Here is a 22272-nt window from a genome sequence, read left to right as displayed (position 1 = left end):
TCTGAAGGAAGTGGCCCAGTACAGACCTGATCAGAGGACTGAGGAGCAGCTCGGCTCACTCCTGATGCTGGTGTCGAGGATGAGGGGAGAGCAATCACTACTTTCACTGCCATCAGAAATCATGTCTATCTAATTTGCTTTCAGGTTGATGAGACCAGTAACAGTTCGAAAAACCTCGCAGGTAAACTGACTGAGAAGGATGATTAATACTGAAGCATGTTGATTAGATCAATTGTATTTCTTTTTTCATTTTGCTTCATGGTCAAAACCTGCTGCCTACATTACCAACGATGTTTAAAGAGCTAAGATTTTTTTTTTACCAGCATATCTGATGTGACTGACTTAGAGAGACGAGAAGAAGGCTACATTTGTTCTGTGAGTAAAATTCTATCAATTTTCACATCTTTGAATTTCTTCTTTCCTTCAACATAAACCTCAGGTCACATCACTCGAGGCCATTTATCAGGCTCATACTCTTAAGTCAAATTATTATTATTTTGTTCCAAATATACAGTACGTATATTTTTCCTGTTTAGGATTGTTTAATCAGTGATCCCTTAAATCTTAAACTACATCTATATGTCAGTTTCAAGGACATCATAATTCAAGTAAACATTAGTTTTGGTATTAAACAACTGAATCTTTGAAACAATTGATGCATAAATCATCCAATCATATTTTTGTTCTGCAGAGATGACCAGGAGATTTTTAAATATGTTTGTAAAATTATTTTAGGTTTTATTTCCATGTTTTTATGGAAATTGAAACACACACTGCTTGAAAGCCTTTGAACAACAACAAAAGTCCAAACAAAAAAAAACAAAAATATGAACAGCTAATGCCATAAAATCTTGTTTGGATAAACAAAATCATATCTTTAAAAATGCGCTTTAATATCCATTTATCTGTCATATGGGGGTGCTCGGTTGGACAATCGTAGATCATGAGAAATAGAATGTGTATTGATGATGTGCTAAAGCTGATTCATCATCGTTTTTCCACATCTATGTTTACGCCCCGGTGAAGAAAATGCACAAATTTGTAGCATGAAAATTATGTTTGCTGCTTAAATATTCTGGAGAAGACACCAGACCCATCTTAACTGATGATGTTGATTATGAAAATGGCAAAGTTTTAAAATGTTCCATGCAATTGCCATCAGGTTGTTGCAGAAGAAAAAATATTTCACTGCTCTTACTGTCATGTGTTTCCATAAACTACCAGTTTTCTAACAGGATCTCTCACAGGCTACAAGAATGAGACACTAGTTACTCATGAATTACAGATACGCTGATGCGACTGTAGTGTGTATGGATTTTTATAATGAGAATATTAATTACTTACAAGTAAAAATATCAGCTCAACAGTAAGCGAATTAGGTGTTCACCAGGAGCAGGCAGCTGCCTACCTTTGCCTGCCTCTGGGCTGATCAGAAAAAGAGGTAATGGCTTCCGAAAAATGGACCTAGAGAAACCAAAAAAAGGACCAGCTAAATCACAGAATCTAATCAGACTTACAAACAATTTTTTCTGTGATGAAATCTTTGTTGAATTGTTACCCATATTTTAAAAGTTTAGATTAAGTATAGATTACAAAACTTTGAAAATGTGCCCACTTGCATTGTTGCAGCTTCACTCTCTATATGGATATATGGTAATCATCAGCATGTGAAGAGCCTTTCATCAGTGGTTTGTTGCACTTCTGTAGTGAAACACATTCAGGGGGATTCACCATGTAGTCTCACTTTGAACCAAACATAGTCCAAGATTGAGTGAAATGTGCTAGAATTATTTTTTGTCCGTTCAGTAATACTTTAAATCTGGACACCCATTTGTACTCCCTTTGTTCCGTGTTTATTTCTGTTCTGTACCTTCAATGATTATCTAAATTCAATTATCAATATTATTCTTAGTACTTAATCTTATTATGGCTGAAATTGTGTGTATGTCTCCATCTTTCTCTGTTTTCTCTCATGCTTGAGAAACTCTGTCCTCTCAAAAGTGCTCCTCACTGCTTCTATTTCTTTTTATTTTAAGGGCTAAAATGCTCTTTCACTTTTATCCTTACAATAGTTTATTCCAGGGGTCATCAACTACATTTGTACAGGGGCCAGCTTTTTTCTCAACAGGCGATTTAGGGGCTGAACTTTAAAAAAAAAAAAAAAACTAAAAAAAGGTATAATTGACATATTGTTTAAATATTTTTATTTTCTTTTGAATGTTTGAAATTTTTAGCCTCTAACAGGGAGATCAGACCCTACACTGCAGCATACCACAAGGGGGGGACAAAACACCTGAAGCCAAAAGTTGACATAAAACAGCAGCTTTAACAAGAATGGACTGATAAATACATGTTTAACATCCGTTATATTTGCCAGTAACAGCCGGCAGGTAGATTTCTTAAAAATGGCTGAAACATAAAGTCACTCCTCATGAAATTGTTTCAGTCTTGATTGTTTTTGAAGTTTATAAAAACACTTGTTGAAAGACTACAAATTTTTTCCTCTGCTCATTGTCTACATTAACAGTGGTCTAAGGGCCATCTGGGAAGATGGGGGGGTCTGAAGTTGCACTCTGGCTTTAACTCTGAGGGGAAATTCTGAGAAAATGTCATGATTACAATAGAAATTCATCACCAGTAACAACTCTGTGCTTACGGCCTCTTTATGATTTATTTTTGGTCTCCTCTCTTTACTTATTGTACAATATTTGTTTTCTTTATTACTCATATTTTGTAAATATAATGAAATCAGTAGATAAAGGGCAGTGGTCTTAAACTAGACTAAGTTAATACTGATTTATTCCAACAAGAGCATTAATAAAAAACACTAAAGTTGATCATTAGTTGTGAGTTAATTCTCACTTCAAACATTTCTTCAGCATGGCTGTTAAGTCTTAAAAGATGCTCTGCGGGGGTTATTTATCATCACTGTCACACCACAGCATGACCATGCCGGTGATCACCTTCAAAACGTCATTTCTCCCAGCTCACACTCTTCATAAAAGGCTTCATCTGAATGAGAGGAAAAGAGAAAATGACCTCAAACACACAAATGGACAGAAATGAGATGGATGCACAAAGGTAGAAAATCTTTATAGAAACAACAAAATACTGACATTCATAATAAAGACAACTTTTCTCCATTGGCACCAAGTTACAGTTTGTGTGATTGTCACCATGTTTTACAGACATGTTAAATAAAGTTACACAAGTCCAGTCAGTGTGCGTGTGAAGACAATTCTTTGGTATTTTAAAAACACTGCTCTATACACAACACATGCAGCAGATTCAGTTCATTCAGCCTCATACGTTAGATAACAAAAAGACAAACATTGCGCATCCAGCATATCATGTCGTAAACACTTAAAATAATGCCTGAATTATGTTAATGAAAGTCACTTTCAGTTATTTTATTTGGAAAAAGTCTAAATTGCCTCTGAAGCATCATTAGATAGTGAGATTGAAATGGAAACAACTGTGAGGCATAAAGAGGTTTACAGTTGATGTTTAAATTAAGGCAAGAGCGGCAAGCACATTCAAATACATCACAGCACGCTCACCAGCTTCTATTGTCTACAGTGAAACATTTCAGCCATCAGTCCAAACATTCACTGCCTGTAATGTTAAAACAAGGTGAGGTTTAGGGGATCTGTGTTGCCTTCATGGTTATTCTGAGAGTCAACAGTAGGTGGCAGCAAAGTCAAACTAAATAATCAGAGAGACACTCCAAACCACAGCATCAGATATTCTTTGGTATAAACAGACAAATCAATAAAAACAGATGATGAGAGTAAACAGAACTGTCAGGACTTATAAAGATAATAAGCAAAGTGATGTGCATGTATAAAATACAACATATGGCAGTAGCACATATGTAGTCAAAGGTAAACCTGCCTTATGGTCTGCCTTAACAAGAAACCCTGATTGGTTTCTGCTTCGTCGACCTGGCAGTTCTCAAACGATAAAGTGCATCAAGTCAGTCAGTCAGAGCCTGAGTTAGACTAAAGAAACTGAAGGATTCATTTTCCAAAACAGTTCGAAGGTTATATTTTACAGCAATGATGATTTGACATCTCAGCAGTCCTACATCTTAAAGCACTGACTTTGGCCTTTTTATTATTTGCATTTTTACCTCTTAAAGTTGCACAAGTTATCCTATGCAAGTCCTAAGCTGACACTCATCTATACATAATCATATTTTACTTTGTTTTAAAGTGATAAGTATAGCCAGTTTTCTGCTTGAGATTTTGACTTATTTATGTTGTTATATAGAGATAAAAATGTTGGTTTTCATATGATAACATGTCATTTTCACAAGATCCCCAGAAAACTAGTAAACAAATCACATAAAAAGCATCATTATTCGAAGCAAACTCCATCAATAAGCCATAATCCCAAGAAAAATCTTGACATCTACTCCTTATCACAGGAAAATTTGATTCAAATAAATTGTATGGATGTGTGTCCTCTTAGGGGTTCCGTATTAATCCAAACAAACCAACTACAAAATTTCAGCTTTCATTATTTCTTATATATTCCCAGCCCTCTGTAGTACAGTGTCTTTTAACAAATCTGCCCACAGTTTCATCAGAAAATGCAGGTAAACATAAAAAGGTGCACGTGCACAGCTATAAATTATAATAAGATAAGAATGTTCCAGCTGATCTGCCTCTTTTTCATGGACTTTATACTGTTTTGAGTCACGCTCAGTCAAATATTACCACCTGTTTGTGGAGCATCTAAATTAGCCTGTGTCCGATCTGCTCCTGCAGCCACAACAGTACAGGCTGTAAGGAGCCCGGCCCATCAGGCGCAGTCTCCATGTACATCTGCAGCAGTACCTCCTGTAAGACAAGCAGCAGGGGCAAACTCATGCTTAGCAGCTCATAGAGGAAGGTGTAGTCCTGGGCATTGTCCCTTAGGTGGTGGGTGAGGGCCTGGGCTGTGCTACGCACACATCGGGACAGATACCAGGGGGCATTACACACCGTGCGGGTCACACTCAGGGGCCAGCTCAGGTGCTTCTTTATGAGCGAGCTGAAGGTACCTGCTGAGGATTCGCTCTGCAGCGGTGCAGTGCTGCTGGACACCGAGCTCTGTTGGTCACCTGCAGGTCGCTCCTGAACAGTAGCTCCAAAACGAAGCTAAGGATGTGAAGACAGGTTAAGTCAGATAATTGACACTAGAAATAAAAAAACAGACAGATTTAAGTATAACTTTACTAACTGAGCGTTGAGATAAATTCCTCCGCAGGTTTGTCCCGTTGTTGCGCTGGTCAAAGTGAAGCTGGCAGTACAGCTTTCCTGTGGATTAAAAACAATCATTAGGTCAAATCAAACACTAAACTCTGCCCTTGGTAAAATAAAACATGACAGCAAATGATACAAACCATGCTCAGAGTCAAAGGCATGTGCTCCCTGTCGTAGAGCAGAGCTGCAGGTGGAGCAGCGGAAACACTCCCTGTGGAAGTAGAGACCCTCCGCACAGACCCTTTCCACCATGTAAACCCGCCTCTCACATGAGTGACACCTGTCACCTGATGGAGGGAACGCCCTTCGTACTGATCCTCCCTGAGGACACAGACACCAGTGATAAAATCTGAAACAAGGCTCTAGTCTCAAGGCTGGGTTTGCTCTTATGTAAGTTCCGTACATCATAACATAAATAATGATAAAACACGTCCGGATAGTTCAAACGTCTACATGAAAGATATTTCATTATGATAAAATATCAGGTTACAGGGTCAGGGAGTCCATCTGAATGAGCACTGTTTATCCTGGTCTCTATCCTGGCGATATTTACCATCATGCATTGCAGTTGAAAGATTTAATGAGCAGAGAGGAGGAGAGGCAGAGAGGTGATGTTTGACTGCTCTCATACATGACAGATGGATGAGAGGAGCACAGCAAGTGTGAATAAAGAACACAAAACAGTTCATTTTAGAAGGCATATTTACTGAAATCTATCTGTTTAATATAGTGTGCGGGATTTACAACAGAATGTTTTCCTCATGATGAATTAAACCCACTGCTGCTACTTTTGAAATCCAATGTCACCACTTTTTCCCAAACATTTTAACCCTTAAACCACTTTTTTCTGTCTATTTTTGCAACTATTTGCCACGTTTCCACAATTTTATGTAATTTTAAATAATTTTTACCCTTTTTTGACACTGTAAAATAATTTTTGCAACATTTTAACACATTTTTCTATTTTTGAAATCCAATTTCACCACCTTTCCACCCATTTTTGCCTCTTTAAACCCAATTCTGACACTCTCTGCCAATTGTTTCCTTGGTTGACGCCTTTTTGCCAATTTTAACTGCATTTTAATATTTTTTACACACCTTTTTGCTACCTTTAACCTTTAAAAATCCATTTCACCACCTTTTCTTTCCATTTTTGCCACTTTTAGCCCATTTAAATTGCTTTATACTACAGCATAAATAAATAAGTTATTTATTAATAGTGGTTAGTACTGAGTATAGGTATATATACAATGCTTAACAAATTTATTAGACCACCACCCAAAGTAAGGTTTATGCCACAGCTGCCCTAAATTAACAGCATTGGTGATTACCGAAATCATTTTTTATGTTTCTGCAATGGTTAATACACCAATATGTAGAAGCTCTTCAACCCAAATGATATTTTTAATGCTAAAATATAATTATAATTGTTATCCATGAATTTTCAAATTTACTGATTTACAAAAAAACTGAAAAAATAATAAAGCACATTATTATTTCTTGATTAATATGTCAAATTATAGTTATTTACTTGCAATCCTGAACAGAAAAATGAGTTTTAGTGGTTGAATGTTATGCTTGATTATTTTCCGACTTCTCAGAGAAGCCCAGTGAGCCAGCTCAAATTTGGGTATAAAAAGGTGAATTCAGTTTGAAATCCCTCATTCCTGTTCAAAATGGTAAAACGTGGAGAGCTCACTGAAAATGAAAGAGTCTGCATTAAAGCACTTCATGATGCTGGATGGTCTCTGAGACAAATATGACAGGTGGTCTAATAAATTTGTTAAGCACTGTACATACGAATACATACAGTTATCAAAGCTTAACTTTACAATGGACATTGATTTAACCGACCTTCATGGGCCCTAACTTTGGCTGGGCCCCAGAAAGCCCCCCCCATGGACGGCCTTGGCCATTGCCTTTATTTTAAAGCCTTAACCCCAGAATCCTCTTTCAATTATACTTCTAATTTCTTTTAGACAGAAAAGTATTTGTTAGCCTGACATTTTTTGACTGATAGCGCCCCGCAGTCTTCCTCATGTGAAAAAGGGAAAAGCCACGTCACAGTAGAATCATGTGACCTTTCTGAGGAAGACTACAGGATGTCAAGGTAATAAACACTTGAGAACACTTCTCAGTCAGAAATAAAGAACAAGAATAAGTTTTTGTGGAGACGTTTTTGGACTGTCCTCTACCACTGCTCACCAACATTCAGCCCAGAGAAAAACAGAGTAAAGGAAAGTGGGTAGGATAATTACAGCGAGGGGGTAATCACACGGTTCTGTATAAACACACATGGTTCAGTGAGAGAGATGATAATGTTTAAAGAGTTTTCCAATTGCTCTTTAGGAATCAAATTTGATTCATATGTCTGAATAAAAACGGTATAATATTGTGAACTAGGACCCGTTCCTTTTCATTAAACTAGTGTGAGTCCTGCTCTAACATCTGGCTGTGGAGTCGGCTCTGGCTGTTTGGGATGGGTGGGGCAGAAAAACCCACAAAGTGCCACCACAAGAACACACACTTCTTTTGTGCGTCGACTGCTAATTAAAAGCAAAAGGGGCACAAACAGCCGTTCAGCTTCCATGCAAGGCAGCAGAAGTCCTTTTTCATAAATCTGTCGATGGTGATTAAGAAGATACACAACGACAATGTAAGGCGACAACTCGGCTGCTCAGATGGATGCTTTTTCTCCTTTAAGAATTTATGTTTGTGGCTGATGGTTTTTTAAAAAAAATGCTGTCCTAAACAGAACAAACATGACATCATGGACAAAAACTCTTATTACAAGTTTAAAAAGGAAAAAAGGAAGAGCTAGAAACACCAGTATCCTTATAAAGCTTGAGGCTTCTTAGGGGAATGCTCCTTAACTCAGGGGTCATTTAGGTAGTCTGCAATCACATGATCCATAACGTCTGTTGGGGGTCAGGAAGTAGGGGACAGCCATTAGTAATGAATGGGAACAGAGGAAAGTCGGTACTTTACAGCTCTAAATGGGCCTGTACGCTGCAATTATCATCCGAAAATTTCTACATGTATTGAATATGTATGTACCACAATTTAACTGATGTACCTGCCGTGGAGGCAATCAGTATCACAAATAAATCAATCCTGCAGACCTTCCAGCATCGTCTAGCCAGACAAGGAGAGACAAGTCTAGAGAAGTTTAATACTGAGCTAAGAGGCTAGCTGAGCCCCTTTATAAATTTAAGTTTTATAACAAACATGTTTTTTAACAGTGATGTACTATCAACCATATGAACCTTGTGGGGTACGCGACCACAAACAAGCCTGTTTTACTCAACTTTTATGTTAGCCTCTGCAGCTAGCACCCGTTTGAGTACCAGTTTTCTTTTCCTACATCCTTTTCCCATTATTGATCCACGTTTAAAAAGCCAAACTGGTACCAAATGAAGAGCTGATGGGGAGTCAAACAACCAGCTCTACTGAGCTGAGTCACATGATCTGGATCTCTGACGGGTTTCCTGTCACAACGAGTGAGGCTCAACAGACATCAGCAGAGGAAACACAGGTAAGATCAGAGTCTGATGCGCTAAACTGTGGCAAAACTGTACTGAATCAAGTTCGACCGCTTTGTGGAAACAGACCATACATGAGTGTTGTGTGACACCGCTACTCTAGGCTTTAGACAGAGGCCTTTTAAATTCCTGCATGCTGCTGCTGTTTCTCCGTGGATTATTGAAACTTTTTTTTGCCTTAATATTTTACTACTTTCAGGACACAAAAGAGGCTTGGTAGCTTTGAAATTTTGGCCTAGTTTAAACAGTTCAAAACATGGCCTTTTGGTAGTTGCAGAAATCTCTACTTGCCCCCATCAGGAGTTTGTCGCTGCGGCGTGATGTCATCTGCAAAGAACCTACGTGTATGTGCAATATATACAAATGAATGTTTATCTTTAAAATATATGTCCCCTTAAAGGCTAAGATAAATAATAAGAAAATCTATTTCAGCCGGGACCCAAAAATGGGCTGCAAAGCTCTTTCCTGTGGATGTGTGCCTGAAAAATTATGAGGGAAAAAAGCTTATGATGTGCTTTATTTTTGAAGGATAAGTCTCCATCTTTGATCCATCACATCTTTTGTTCCATCTCAAGTGTAAACTTCCCCATTTGGGGAAATTTGGGCCACAAATTGTCGTCAAGGAGTTGATGGTGGGTCCTGATGCTTAACCAGCTGAGAACCGCTGACATAAAGTCTACTTATACTGAAATACAGACATGCTAAACTGAGTCAAAGTAACGGCCATTTATTGGTGTACTTTAATGGATTAGATTTATGCTGCTACTGTCTTAAAAATTATTTTAGAAGTTCAATTTTTATGTTAAAAAAACATCAAACTTAAAAGTACTAAACAAGTACTAAACTTGTTCGTAGTAAGTGTATTAGCCACAGGAAGTTTTGGTCAGCACGGCCCCTTTATTGCAAAAAATGACTGCATACAGGCACAGAAGCAACACCAAACATTATTGCAGAATGATTTCACTAAGTCAGAAATTAAGAAATAGTGACCTACAACCAGTGCCAGAGAAAGTGTTTGCTTTAATTTCAGCTCATTACTGGCAGCAAGCCTCACTGTTTAAACACTGCTCTCTGACTGCAACATGGTCATCCACCTCAAGTTAAGAAGAGACACTCTCCCCCCTTTAACTCTGTTTTTCCCTCTACTAACTGATTCAGTGGGTTTCTGAGGTTTTTTATTAAAAACATCTGCCTGCTGCAGTTGACAGTGTCCCTGCTAAGAGATGACTGTGAACCAAAACATTAAAGATGCTGACTTAACAGCTGAACAAACTCACTATAAAGTTTTATAAAACAGAGGTGAGAAACACACTCAAAGTCTCTGTGGGATCATCTCCATAAAGACTGTTTATTTACCATTACTTTTATTATTTCCTAGTTAAAAACGTAAATAAATAAATCTAGATACATTCAAGTATCAAAATATCTGTATGATATGCAAAATAATGGTTTAATGGGAGATAACTGGCTGCAAGCATGACTAAGGAATCCAAACTTGATGTTTTTAACATGCAAGCAAACATGCTGTGAGGGCATGCTGTGGCACTAACACAAGGTCAGGGTGGAGTCACACATCAAGCTTGATCAATTCACCTTGGGCACAGCTGGGCCGTCTCCTGTGAACATCTCAGTAAGGTGAACAGCTTTTTCCTTTATACTCTTTGTCTGAAACTCTCTAGCCTGTTGTACCTGAGCTTTTATCTGCAGGATGACAGATTACACCAGACAAACCATCAGCCTCAGCACAAAGGCACACATTCACCCATCAACTACATAATTAGGCAGACTAATAGTTATTTAGTTATCACTGTACAGTTTAAACAAGACAGACCTTTCTGTTCTACCCAGCCCATAAGAAGCTGAATTTGACAGCTAAGTGTGTATTGTCTGGAGGAGAACAAAGATATCTCTGAGAGGAACGAGGCCTTCTTTATTACATTCGTTTTACACCCAGCTTGATGTGGTTTCTCACAGTATGGTGGCCAGAAAACTGAGACAGCCTCACAGACCTGGCAGAGAAATCAGGGGCAACCTCTACATGTAGATAAATCACAAAGGGATGTATCCAGTAATTTATGACTTTGAAAGAGTCAAAATAGTTTTTGATCATTAGTCTACACCTGTTGGATATGCCATTCAGCAGCTATTTATGATCTGTAAACCCTCTGGCAGTCAACACTTGGAGATTGTTGAAAGCTACGAGAAACATTTCATTGAGCTCCAATAAAGCCAAAAACATGGTGTTCAAAATGCAGGTGCACATAAAAAATAGAGATGGGAATAAATTAAGAGAGGGAATTATTCAAGAAATCATTACAAACAGAACAGCTAAACATATGAACTAGAGTGGTCACAGATATGGGCTTGTGTCCACTAAATGTGATTTTTTTGCACTAGCGGCACTTACTTTCTATACAAAGCCAATAAAGCCAAACATTTTCAGCCCTTAGCTTTCTAAATGAATAAGCTCCTTGAATTACAGTGTTTATTTAAACCACTGAGAAAATGCAACAAAGTGGAGATGTTTGAGAGTTGCTTGAGGCTGGTTGCAAAAGCCCAGAAGTTACATTTTCATCCATATTTAAATTTCCATTTTAACACCAAAAATAGACATGTATATACATCCTGGTTTAAATAAAAAGACATATCTGAATGGTTCATGTCTTTAACGGCAAATAGAAGTCAATTGATAATGTTTTTCTGGGCCATTCCTGATACCAATACTAAGCAGTTAATGAGACCAATAACAAACTAGAATGGCAATCTGAGGCGGCAGACCCACGCCTAAGCAGTGCCACTGAGGAGCTCACGCTCCCATTGATTACTATAGTGTTCAAAATTCGAAGTCCAAGAAAAAACGAACGGGTGTGCAGATCATCACCAAAATCTAATCGATTCTTCCCTGTCACTATCCCAATATTCCCTGAAAGTTTGGTGAAGATCCGACTTTCTGTTCTCGAGTCCTCTTGTACACATACAAACAAACAAAGAAACGAACAAACAAAGATACGGAACCCTTTACATAACCCCCTGCCGATTTCATTGGCGTGGGTAATAATAGAACAGATTAGAAACAAGGAAACAGGCGTATCCATCTGCTTTGCAAGGTTACAAATATTGAGCATACAGAGCAATGACAAAAAAAGTCACTACTAAAGGAAATGGAAGTACTGGGTGAAAACTTTGAAAGCCAAGTAATAAGAAGACCCCTGAAACTGAGATCATCATTGGACACAGGCCCTAGTAGCGTGAGATACAGTATAATGACATTAGCAATGTTTGCAAGAATTTTCATTACTTTTTCTCCTGTATTTCAAGAAAACTTTCAAAACAGCCATTTAGGTATTCAACAGTTTGACATCTTTACTGCTATTATTAGTTAAAAAAAAAAAAAAACTACACCTTTATTGATATTTTGAACTACGCCTGCAAGCTGTGAACACATCTGGAAATCAGAACAGGTTATTAACAGAAGTAAGAGTGTCTGCAGCCCGGTCGATCTGCTCCACTCGACTCAGACTGGCAAATAATCCGCCTGTGTGACTGTCTCAGCTTGTGCCAGGTCTGTAGGCCTGCTTTTGCCATTTTCGTCAGACCGGATAATTTAGGGGCTGACTTCCCCATCACACTACACATTACTCAAGCCTAAATGTATAATCAAGGCATAATATATAATCAACATTCACTCTGGGGCCTTTTTGGGGATCAGAGCATACAACAATAACCAGGGTTAGAAATGCTGACAGAGAAGAAAAGAGAAGTGAAAGACTTAAAGAAGCAGGAGATATAGATCACCTCAGAGATGTGCTCATCCACCTCCCTGAGGCGCTGCAGGACTCTTGACATGAAATGGATTGCAGACTGGCAGGAGGGAGGAGAAGCAGGGGGGTCTGCACACTCAGGCTGAGGCGGGGGCTTCTTCTCAGCGTGCGTTTGATCAACATGTCTGAGTTTCACTACAGAGAATGGATGCTGAGACTGAGGCTGGAGCGGAGGTTTGGGCAGGGTCTTTGGAGGCAGGCGGACTAAGTTTTCTGCTGCTTTTCTGAGACTGACTTCAAACTGACAGGAATGATATACAGAAGTGAGCTGTCATACAACTTTTCATCAAGACAGCAGCTGTACTGTCATCCACTTATAGGTAGTAGATAAGTTAAGAACCATAAATGTGATTTTTAATGTGTCTGCCCTATCACTACATGAATATTTCACTGACTGCATAGCACAAGTTTTTGAGGCATTAGTCATGCCAGGACAGCATGAAAAGCATCTTGCTTGAGTAATCCATTACAGTGGGTACTCAAGTCTGCTTAATGTTTAGCCAAAGTTATGTAATCATCCATTGTAAGGTTTTATTTATGAGAGGGAACTGTTTTAAAAATGTTCCCTTTGGGGCAGTGGAGAACAGCAGGGTCAGACACCTGAGACCCCTGACTCAACAGCTACATTTACACTTACATTATCATTTTCTTGGCACTTAAGCGCTTTTTTGCTTTTGGGTATGAATTCCAAAGGCTTAGTTCATGAATACAAGGCTCTGACTTCAACAGCTCCAAAGGTATTTTGTCTGGTTATCATCTTGACCTAGTTCACTCCATACAAAAGTATGACAAAACACTTAAACTGGTAAAGTGACTCTTGAAGATTATGACTACCACCAGTGCTTTCATTTAAATACAGTGTGTCATGTTCTTCTTTAAATGTAGTCTTTCAACTGTCACTAGCTTTTAACACTGTCTTGATGCCTAGCTACTTTTTGTACAGTCTACATGTATTAACAGCTGTCTGGCAGCTCCAGACTACCTGGATCTCGGGAGGAGGTTTGGGTGGGACCGGGGGCCTGACTTTATTGGGCAGACTCACAGTCAGGTCAAGTGTCTGCAGTGGGGAGGACCTCTCACAGTCTGACTGAGACTTGAAGAAAAGTTTAGAAGACAATGAAAAGAATAGAAAAGGCTGAAAACACAAAAGATAGTTCAGCAAACAAAGAAGACTTGTAGATTTAGAAAAGAGAAAGTTTTGTTCGATTAAACAAGCAGAGAAATATTAGCGCATAAGCTCACATACAGGGAAACTTTAACATCCTAAAGATCTATAAAAAGGGAAACAGACCTTTTTATCTATGGGAATATTGCAAATTTACAAAAATGAGTTCTGTTCATAAAAAATAATTGAATATATTTAAAACCTTACAGTCATTGATGCATACTTGAAAATTTTAGAAAAAGACAACAAAAACTAGAGTCCTTCTACAGAAAATCCACACTTGAAACCAAAATATAAATGTGTTTTACTGTACATATTATGTTTTTTATTACCTGTGTTTTCCGGACAATTGTGGGTGAGCCTTCAAACTTTGCAATCAATTGAGTAGCCATGGAGCGAACTTTGTTCTCTTTGGGCTCCGGGCTCTCTCGCACTGGGGACCCATTACTCGAAAGATTGGTGGCCTAATAGGAGAGAGACAACAGTTACAGTAGTCCCATAACATATGGGGGGTTTACAGTTGTGGAGTTTCAAACACAGAGAGATACAAACCTCCTCCAGGTAACTGCAAAATTTCCTCCTCCTTTTGTAAATTGGATCAGTGCCATCTGACTTCTTTTCATCCTGAAAATATCACACATTAATTAATCTATAACAGGTAAAAGGAGTGTTTTATGCCAGATAATTCCACATGTTCATTAAAATGTATGAGGAATATAAAAGAACATAAAATAAACCCAAAGTGAGATATTTAACGTGTGGAATTTATATCCTCAGATTAGAGTGTGGAGTTACCTTTGGTACCCGCTTCCTGGGCAGTGCATGATTGAGCATATTATTATTACTTCTGACTTCCCTTGATGGATAATCTTCATTGTTTTCATCCACTCCTCTGAAACCTGCAGCATAATACATGACTGAATCTGAGTTTTCATTGTAATTTCAAAGGACAGCTTTACTAAAGAGCTCCATAACGTGCTAAACATTATTTAAGGCAGCTGAAAAAACACAGAAAGGTGCTGCATCTGTGTGCAGAACAGCTCCCTAGAATAAAGACATTTATTTATCACTCGGCTGCATGTCAGGTGGAGGACAATGGTTGGTTGAGGTTGAAAAAAATGGTATGTAGTTAAGCATTTAAAAGCTCAGTAAATACAGGCAGTTGTCCTAAAGTTGTCAAGAATCTCAGACGTTTGTAGTCAGCAGCTCTGCTTCACATACACATTCCTCCCATGCTTCAATACTTGACACACAACACAAACACATTTCCACAGGAAACCAAATGTAATTTAATACTTTTCTTTTGAGAGGAATTTCTGTTTCTTTAATAATTGTGGTTTGTGTTCATTTTAGTCATACTATGCAGTGAAGAAGATGAGGAATAGGCAGAAAGATGAAGACAAAAACAGGAGTCAGAGGAGGACTGCACTATAGAGGAGTGTAAAGTACAGTAGAGTAAAAAGTAGACTGTGGTAGAGTTTAGTACAGAAAAAAGAGGTGAAGTACAAGTAAGGAGCAGTATAGATGGTGTGCAATAACACCACCCTCACTAATACATGTAGTACTAACAGCAATATGACAGCTTCAGTAGGGATACAGTTAAAAACAGAGGAAAACAGATTTATGGCCTTAAATTAACAAGTCTGACTCAACAGAAATCTCTACAATCTATCAAAGACTCACTGGTCTGTTTACTTTATCATATGGCCAGAAATCAAGTTTTTTAACCTTAAATTGTACCTGATCTCAGAAAAAGTACACAAAACAAAGAAAGTGCAATAATGTCTATTGTGAGGAAATACAACAGATATATTTCAATTATTGGTGGAGGTTAAAGTGAAACCTGACATGAAGTCAGGGGGATCTCCTCCCTGTTCTTTAGATTTCAGAAGACAGTGAAAAGAAAGTACTGACTTCCTGATGAATCTGCTTGTACAGTCAATCACTCAACAGAGGGGTGTGTCCAACATACCCCAGCTTTATCTGAGTAAACTGGCTCGACAATGACTTAAGCTCCAGTTATAGATGATGTGGCTGATGGGGACAGGAGTAAGTGAGTGTGCCATTTCCTTTTCCCCACCTAGCTCTGTCATTTATGTTCTAAAGGCATTTTTTGCCACAAACAAAACTCTGGGGTTTAGTTACTTTAACGTACAGGTGCATCTAAAAAACAGAATATCATCCAAGAGTTCATTTTTTTCTTGTGATTTACTTCAAAGACTCAAGTTTCTCTATAATGAAATGTCAAGTTTGAAAAGGTTTCTTCAGCCTTTATTCCCTCTGGTTCAGTACACACAACCGCCATCATGGGGAAAACTGCTGACTCGACCAACGTCCAGGAGACAACCACTGTCATCTTCCTCAAAGAGGATATGCCACAGAAGATCACTGCTGAAAGGGCAGGCTCTTCTCAGAGGCTGTATCAAAGCATATTCATTGAAGGTTGACTTGATGGGAAAAGTGTGATGCGAAAAGGAGCTCAAGCAACAGGGATGAGCTAGGGTCAGTGGATCAAGCGCCACCACACAGATGGGTCCAGGAAATGGGCTACAAGTGTAATATTCTTAGTGTCGAGCCTCTCCTGAACCACAGAACATCATGAGCTTCTCATCTGGACTAAGGGCAAAAAGAAGTGGACCATTGCTCAGTGGTCCAAAGTCCTGTTTTTAGATTAAACTAAATTTTGAGGATCTGAGAGTTTCAGAATTCAAGGTGCCTGGAATCCAAAGTTTTCAGTTCCCAAAGTCAATGATGGCTTGGGGTGCCATGTCATCTGCTGCTGTTGGTCCACTGTGCTTTATCAAGTCAAGAGTCAATGCCGTCAGCCGCCTACAGGAGAGTTGAGAGCACTTCATGCTTCCATCTACTGAGAAGCTTTACAGAGACACTTATTTCCTTTTCCAGTTGGACTTTCCACCTCTCCACAGTGACGCTAAATGACCAGAAACTGGTTTGCTGACCATGGCCAGCCAACTGGTCTTACCTGAACCCCACAGAGGATCTCTAGGAAAATGTCAAAAGGAAGATGAGAGACACCAGACTAAACAATACAGAAGAGCTGAAGGCTGCTATCAGAGCAAGCTGGGCTTTATAACACCCCAGCAGTGCCACAGACTGATTAGCTTCATGCCATGTTGCGTTGATAATATGTGCAAAAGGAGCTGCAATCAAGCACTGAGAGCATACAAGCATAATATTCAAGAAGGTCAACATTTCAGTATTATAAATACTTTTATGGACCCATTGTTTTTAATATTCCAGTATTTTGAGATAGTGGATTACATTTTTATAAGCTGTAGGTCATAAAAATCTGAGTAAAAAAAAAAAAAGTTTTGCAATGTTTTAAATTTGTTTGAGGTGAATGTGGATGTTTCATTTGTTGAATTTAATCCCAGAAAAAAATGAGCTTCTTCAAAATGTTCTAATTTTTTGAGATGCATCTATAACGTCACTATTCTAAATGAGTTTAAAAACCCACACTGTCTCACTTTATAAGTCTTTTTGGTGTCAAGCAGTATTAAGGCAGAACAGTGAACCCCAGTGAATCCCACCTACAGTGCATTCACTCTATGGTAAAAGAAGATTTGAACAGAGTACAGTAGAGTAAAAGTAGATAGTAGTACAGTGCTGTAAAGTACCTGAGGCAGGAAGAGGTGTGCCACGAAAGAGCTCATAGAATTTGGACAGGTATGTGATCATCCTGGTCTTATCCAGCTCCTGATCAGCACTCAGCTCCTTCGCAGATGTAAATGGTCGGATCCCAAATTCCTGCTCACCGATGTCAAAGGCCAGCTGGAGGTTTGCAGCATGGTCTTCTTCATTTAATGAGTCAAAATCTCTGATGGGAAAAGGTTACGGAAAAAAGATCACAATAGGGACTGGAGCAAGAGAAAGGCAGTAAAAATCAAAATCAAGAAGACATATGTCATGGCCAGCAGCTGGAAAAGATATATAGTTACTGTGTCAGACTGCAGCAGTAATTCTTACTGTGATTTATCCTGAGCTGTCAAAGTTTTCACCATTTACCTCTGTCTGTTGCAGGCTTAAATAGGCCCTGATTACTTTGCAATGCACATTTTTTAATCTAATTGTTTTAAGTTGCACAGTCATTAGTACAGTGGATGCTCTGAACAATAAGCCAAGGATGTAACACGTTTTCAACTGGAATTCTTCAAAGGATTATTTCAGAGACCCTCATGTGTATGTGGAGGTGTCAGGTGACTGACAGGCGACTTAGAGTCTTTGAAAACAGTTACATCAATTGATGACTTTACCCAGGAACTCCATTGATTTTCAAAGCAGCGTGAGAACTTTTTCACTTTTTACAGAAGTAAAGGCAGCTTATTATTTGTAGTGAGGGAAAAAACTGCCATGATTTGTCTACCTAAAGTGACGATGTGCAGAAGTGAGCAGTAGCCTAGCAGCCACAAATACAAACTTTGGTGTTATTCTGGAAGTACAGAGGTCCACTCTTTCTTTCTTTCTTTCTCTGAACCTGCTGCTCCCCTCTCTGCAGTCTGCTCTGCTGACAGGCATGCATATGTGGGAGGGAAAGGGGAAAATGCCAGTGGTTCCTGGAAACTTACAGGAGCACACCAAATTATAGTGGCATGTGGGGAGGTATGAAGGCAATAATTACAGGTTGAGAAGACATAACTAGATTTGTAAATGTACTAATCTACAGTCTACACACTGGCTGATAAAATGCAGTATAAGGATGCTTAAAAGTGGAAATAAGGCACAGCTTCTGTTTTTAGAATTTTGCTGTGTAAGTTGGTACCATGAGTCCCGTTTGAGTTTGTTTTTTTTATTCCTTCTGAAACCATCCAGACAAAAAGCTATCATTTAGAACTAAATCTACTTTGGAGAATTTCAGTAAAAGGATGCTGGAACAACAACTCCTTTTCCAGTTAACTTGATACACAAAGACAAACAGATAACGTGCCATTTGAATAAATGTGTTAGGTGAGCTCTTCAAACTCCTGTTTGCAGCAGGTGTATGTGAAGCTTTCTTCACATCCATCATCACTCATAAAAGGTCAACTGTTTAACAGGTTGTGAGGAGGAGATTAAAGAGCTGCTTTCATGCCAAGTATTTTTCACACACCCATAAGAAACACATTCCCTCATGGCGCCCTGTTTCAGAGGGGTGTAGAGTTCATTCAAAATTAAAGAAAAAAGCAGGTTTAGTCATGTTAGTCTGGTATGCCTTGAAATCAGCAGAGATATATGATATGATTAACTATCTTATTGTTCTGTGATAGTTCTGATATTATCTGTTACGTACATGAGCTGGGGTTTGAACCGGTGGATCAAGGCACAGAGAGCGATGCCACTTCTCCAGGAAGACGTCAAGTCTGTGATCTTCACATTTTTGTAGCCGTCGGTCTGTTTCTGGCACCAGGTGAGAAGCCTGGCAGGTCTGATTTCAGACTCTGCACAAAACAAAGCAGACTGATAAAGTAATGTTTGAATTCCTCAAGTACATTTCCAAAATAATGAAAAACATCCACTAAGACCCAAAGGAAGATAAGACTGAAGATCATATTATGTTACAAGAACAGATCAACATGACGTGTCAGTAAATATGCTCATGACAGATAGAGTGGGAGTGGGGACTGAGGTACAGTATGTACATTTCATTGTTGTCTTTGACAGGACTCGTATGTCCTTGCCTTGGGTAAATGGCACAAGTAACTCAAACATACAGCACAGATTAGTTGGAGATCTTCTCCATTTAAAGTCACTTCCCTGTACATATCTAATCTAATTAAGCTCTGCAGTACTATGATTTAATAAGGAAGATGGAGGGAAAGGACTATTTCCTCATAAATTCATCATGATACCTGGGCCTGCCTTTGTAAAGTTCAAATGCAGTTTTCTTTAACGCAATAACACCAACCATTACTGAACTTGTAGATGGAGATTTATGTTTTTTAATTTTCATTCCACAATCTTGGCAGCTGTTCTGTTTAAGTGTCTCCCTCCTTGCAAAGCACTGATATGTGAAAACAAACCTCAGATTGTCATACTCCCTAAATGCAGATTTATCTTGTCCTGTGTGGCTTCTAGAGAGGAAAGGTAACTACACGCAAAAATGTTCAAGTCAGATTAAGACCCTAAATACTACGTAAGAGTCAGAGGCAGGCACATAATGTACTCCTCATCTTCTTCAATGTGAGGTCCAACTTTAAACTCATAAAATCAACACACAGGAATCTGCCTGTTTCAGACAGTCTGGCTGCAGACCATTCTTCTAAGACACCAGATATATCAGAACAAAAACACAGGCTAAAATTTTCTAAATAAAATCTTATTAAACCTTTGTTTAGGGTAAGGGTTAATGGAACAGTCAGGATACCAAAAGTCAAAAGCAAAAAACCTGACCTGCAAAACCTGATTACAAAATGTTTCAATAAAGTCAAGTAAACAGTCCTCTTACAGGAAAAATAGCTCGTTCTCCATGAAAACATTCTAGTGCAGCAGCTACATAAGCTAATTAGATATTGGAGCTACATAGATAACGTAGCTATGTCACTAATGTATCTAAAGTCATGCACAAAAAGCAGTTGCATAAGCTAAGTAGCTAAGTTGGTGTTAGCTTTGTTTGCTACAGCTCATGTTGCTAGGGAGCAAACTTAGCTATACATAATGAAGCTAGGGAGCTGCAGAGCTAACAGAGCTACATAGCAATGCAACTAACGGAGGTATAGCTAAGCTCAAAAAGCAGCTGCATAAGCTTCATATCTACGTCGCTAAGAAAGGTTTAGCTATGTTTCCTTAAGCTCACACTGCTGAAGTTCTTAGTGCTAAAGCTCACATTGCTAAAGCTTTTGTTGCTGAAGTTCACGTTGCTAAAGCACACATTGCTAAAACACACATTGCTAAAGCCTATCTTGCTAGTGCTTAGATAGTGGAGCTGCAGAGCTAACAGAGCTTTGTAGCTACGTACCTAACATAGCAAAAGCTAAGCTCACAAAGAAGCTATTTAAGCGATGTAGATACGTTATCACTGTAGCTCAGTTAGCTTTAGCTTTGTTTGCTAGAGTTCACATTCCTAGAGCTGAATTAGCTACACTGGCTTATGTAGTCTTGTTACATAGCTAGAGTAGCTATGTTGTCTTTATCTTGTGCCAATGAAGTATGTGTAACTACTTCTAGAATAGGTCTTTACATGATTTTATCCCAGATTAGACCTCTGACCCTTTTCTCTGTTTTATTTATGAAATGTTTCCCAGTCTGTAATGTTTGCAATATGGTTATTTCATGAATGCAACTGCCAGAATTTGTTTATGAGTATTGCTGAATTGAAAAAAAAATCTTAACCTGGGAATAAGTTGTACTGGCAAATTAGGGCAATTCCTCTCTAATACATACAACTTCTCAGATGAACAGTCTGTGAGTGTGTCCATCAGAGATGTATAGTTTGCTGCTAGACCCTTTCTCGTTTCTGTTAAATTTACCTCGTCTGCTGAGATTGACAGGCCGACGTATAGAGGCAGCTCGCTCCAGAGAACAGGAGCTCAACTCTCCACTGATGTACAAGTGACGCACCTGACAGAAAGGAAGGAAGGGGAAAATAAATAATCAGAAAAAAAAAATAAAAGAAGTGGTGTTTCTTTTTAAAGGCCAGTGATAACAATCTGATATAGTGTGATACTGTCCTTCCTCTCACCTGGTGTGGCCTGACACAAGATGAGTTAAGGTTGGGGTATCGAGTCCCGGGGTTGATGGTGTACTGTTCAAAGTTTTTGGCAATGTTTTCAGGTGTTGTCTGTGGAAGCAGCCTGTAAATACTCTCCCTATGGAAACACAACAAATTTTAAAAGGTGTGGTGTGTTAACTCAATGTTACTTAACAAGGAAGTGTCTATTAAGAAAACATGTCTAGGCATGCAACACTTGATGGCACTGAATGAAATATAATATAATCATAGTTTATGTTTGTGCACCTTTCTCCAAGCACTTCCAGAACGGTCCGTCCCTGAGCCCAGCTCTTTACCATCCAAGCGGTGTCGAAGGCAGCAAGGAAGCCTCTGGCACAACCCGTACCCATGGGCCAAAAGGGCTGACAATAAAATCCCCAGATCACATTTAATGACTGGATAGAAAACCTTCAAGCAGCAGCTATCGTAAGGCCTATGCAAACAGATTTTTGTTTGATGTACTTCTTTTATACTTTTAATTCTCATAAAACATGAGCAATTATAACATCAAAGGTGATTTTATGTAGACACGAGCTCTAAATTAACAAACAGTGATAGGAACATTAAAGACACAGATGATGGGTAATGATGGGTTTGGGCATACCGGAAAGAGCATTATCATCATTCATCCTCATCCTCATTGACTGACTCAGGAGTCCAAAAAGAGAGTTTAAGAAAAATACAAGGTTTAAACAAGATGATAAGAGAATATTAATGAGTTGGTGTAGTGAATCATCCATTTGTTAGAGTAGACAGGCTTTTGTTAAAGTTTAGATTTCTTAATTTGTTA

The 22272-nt window shown here is 38.7% G+C and overlaps 1 protein-coding gene across 8 annotated transcripts in view; it reads right to left on the bottom strand.

The window, feature by feature from the left end:
* Positions 1-22272, bottom strand: part of LOC121506861 (F-actin-monooxygenase MICAL2-like) — a 58242-nt gene that overhangs the window by 7202 nt on the left and 28768 nt on the right. For 4 of the 8 annotated variants that reach the window (XR_005991693.1, XM_041782868.1, XM_041782848.1 and 1 more), the window contains exons 9-23: positions 21729-21844; positions 21453-21579; positions 21241-21331; positions 19065-19212; positions 17416-17615; positions 14573-14676; positions 14330-14401; positions 14110-14241; positions 13595-13705; positions 12587-12853; positions 10385-10492; positions 5390-5570; positions 5227-5303; positions 5048-5144; positions 2964-3012 (exon numbers count right to left, since the gene is read on the bottom strand). Coding sequence is in view for 7 of the 8 variants with exons in the window: in XM_041782868.1 (XP_041638802.1) it covers positions 2966-3012; positions 5048-5144; positions 5227-5303; positions 5390-5570; positions 10385-10492; positions 12587-12853; positions 13595-13705; positions 14110-14241; positions 14330-14401; positions 14573-14676; positions 17416-17615; positions 19065-19212; positions 21241-21331; positions 21453-21579; positions 21729-21844 (1878 nt within the window). In the remaining variant the exon portion in view is untranslated. Of the gene's footprint in view, positions 1-2963; positions 3013-3074; positions 5145-5226; positions 5304-5389; positions 5571-10384; positions 10493-12586; positions 12854-13594; positions 13706-14109; positions 14242-14329; positions 14402-14572; positions 14677-17415; positions 17616-19064; positions 19213-21240; positions 21332-21452; positions 21580-21728; positions 21845-22272 lie in introns of those variants that run through there. The other 4 variants (XM_041782831.1, XM_041782840.1, XM_041782881.1 and 1 more) reach the window with 4 other exon arrangements.

This window comes from Cheilinus undulatus, linkage group 1, assembly GCF_018320785.1.
Source record: "Cheilinus undulatus linkage group 1, ASM1832078v1, whole genome shotgun sequence".
Taxonomy (NCBI): Eukaryota; Metazoa; Chordata; class Actinopteri; order Labriformes; family Labridae; genus Cheilinus; species Cheilinus undulatus.
Note: the sequence above shows the minus strand (reverse complement) of the source record. Positions and strands in the feature narration are given on the sequence as shown.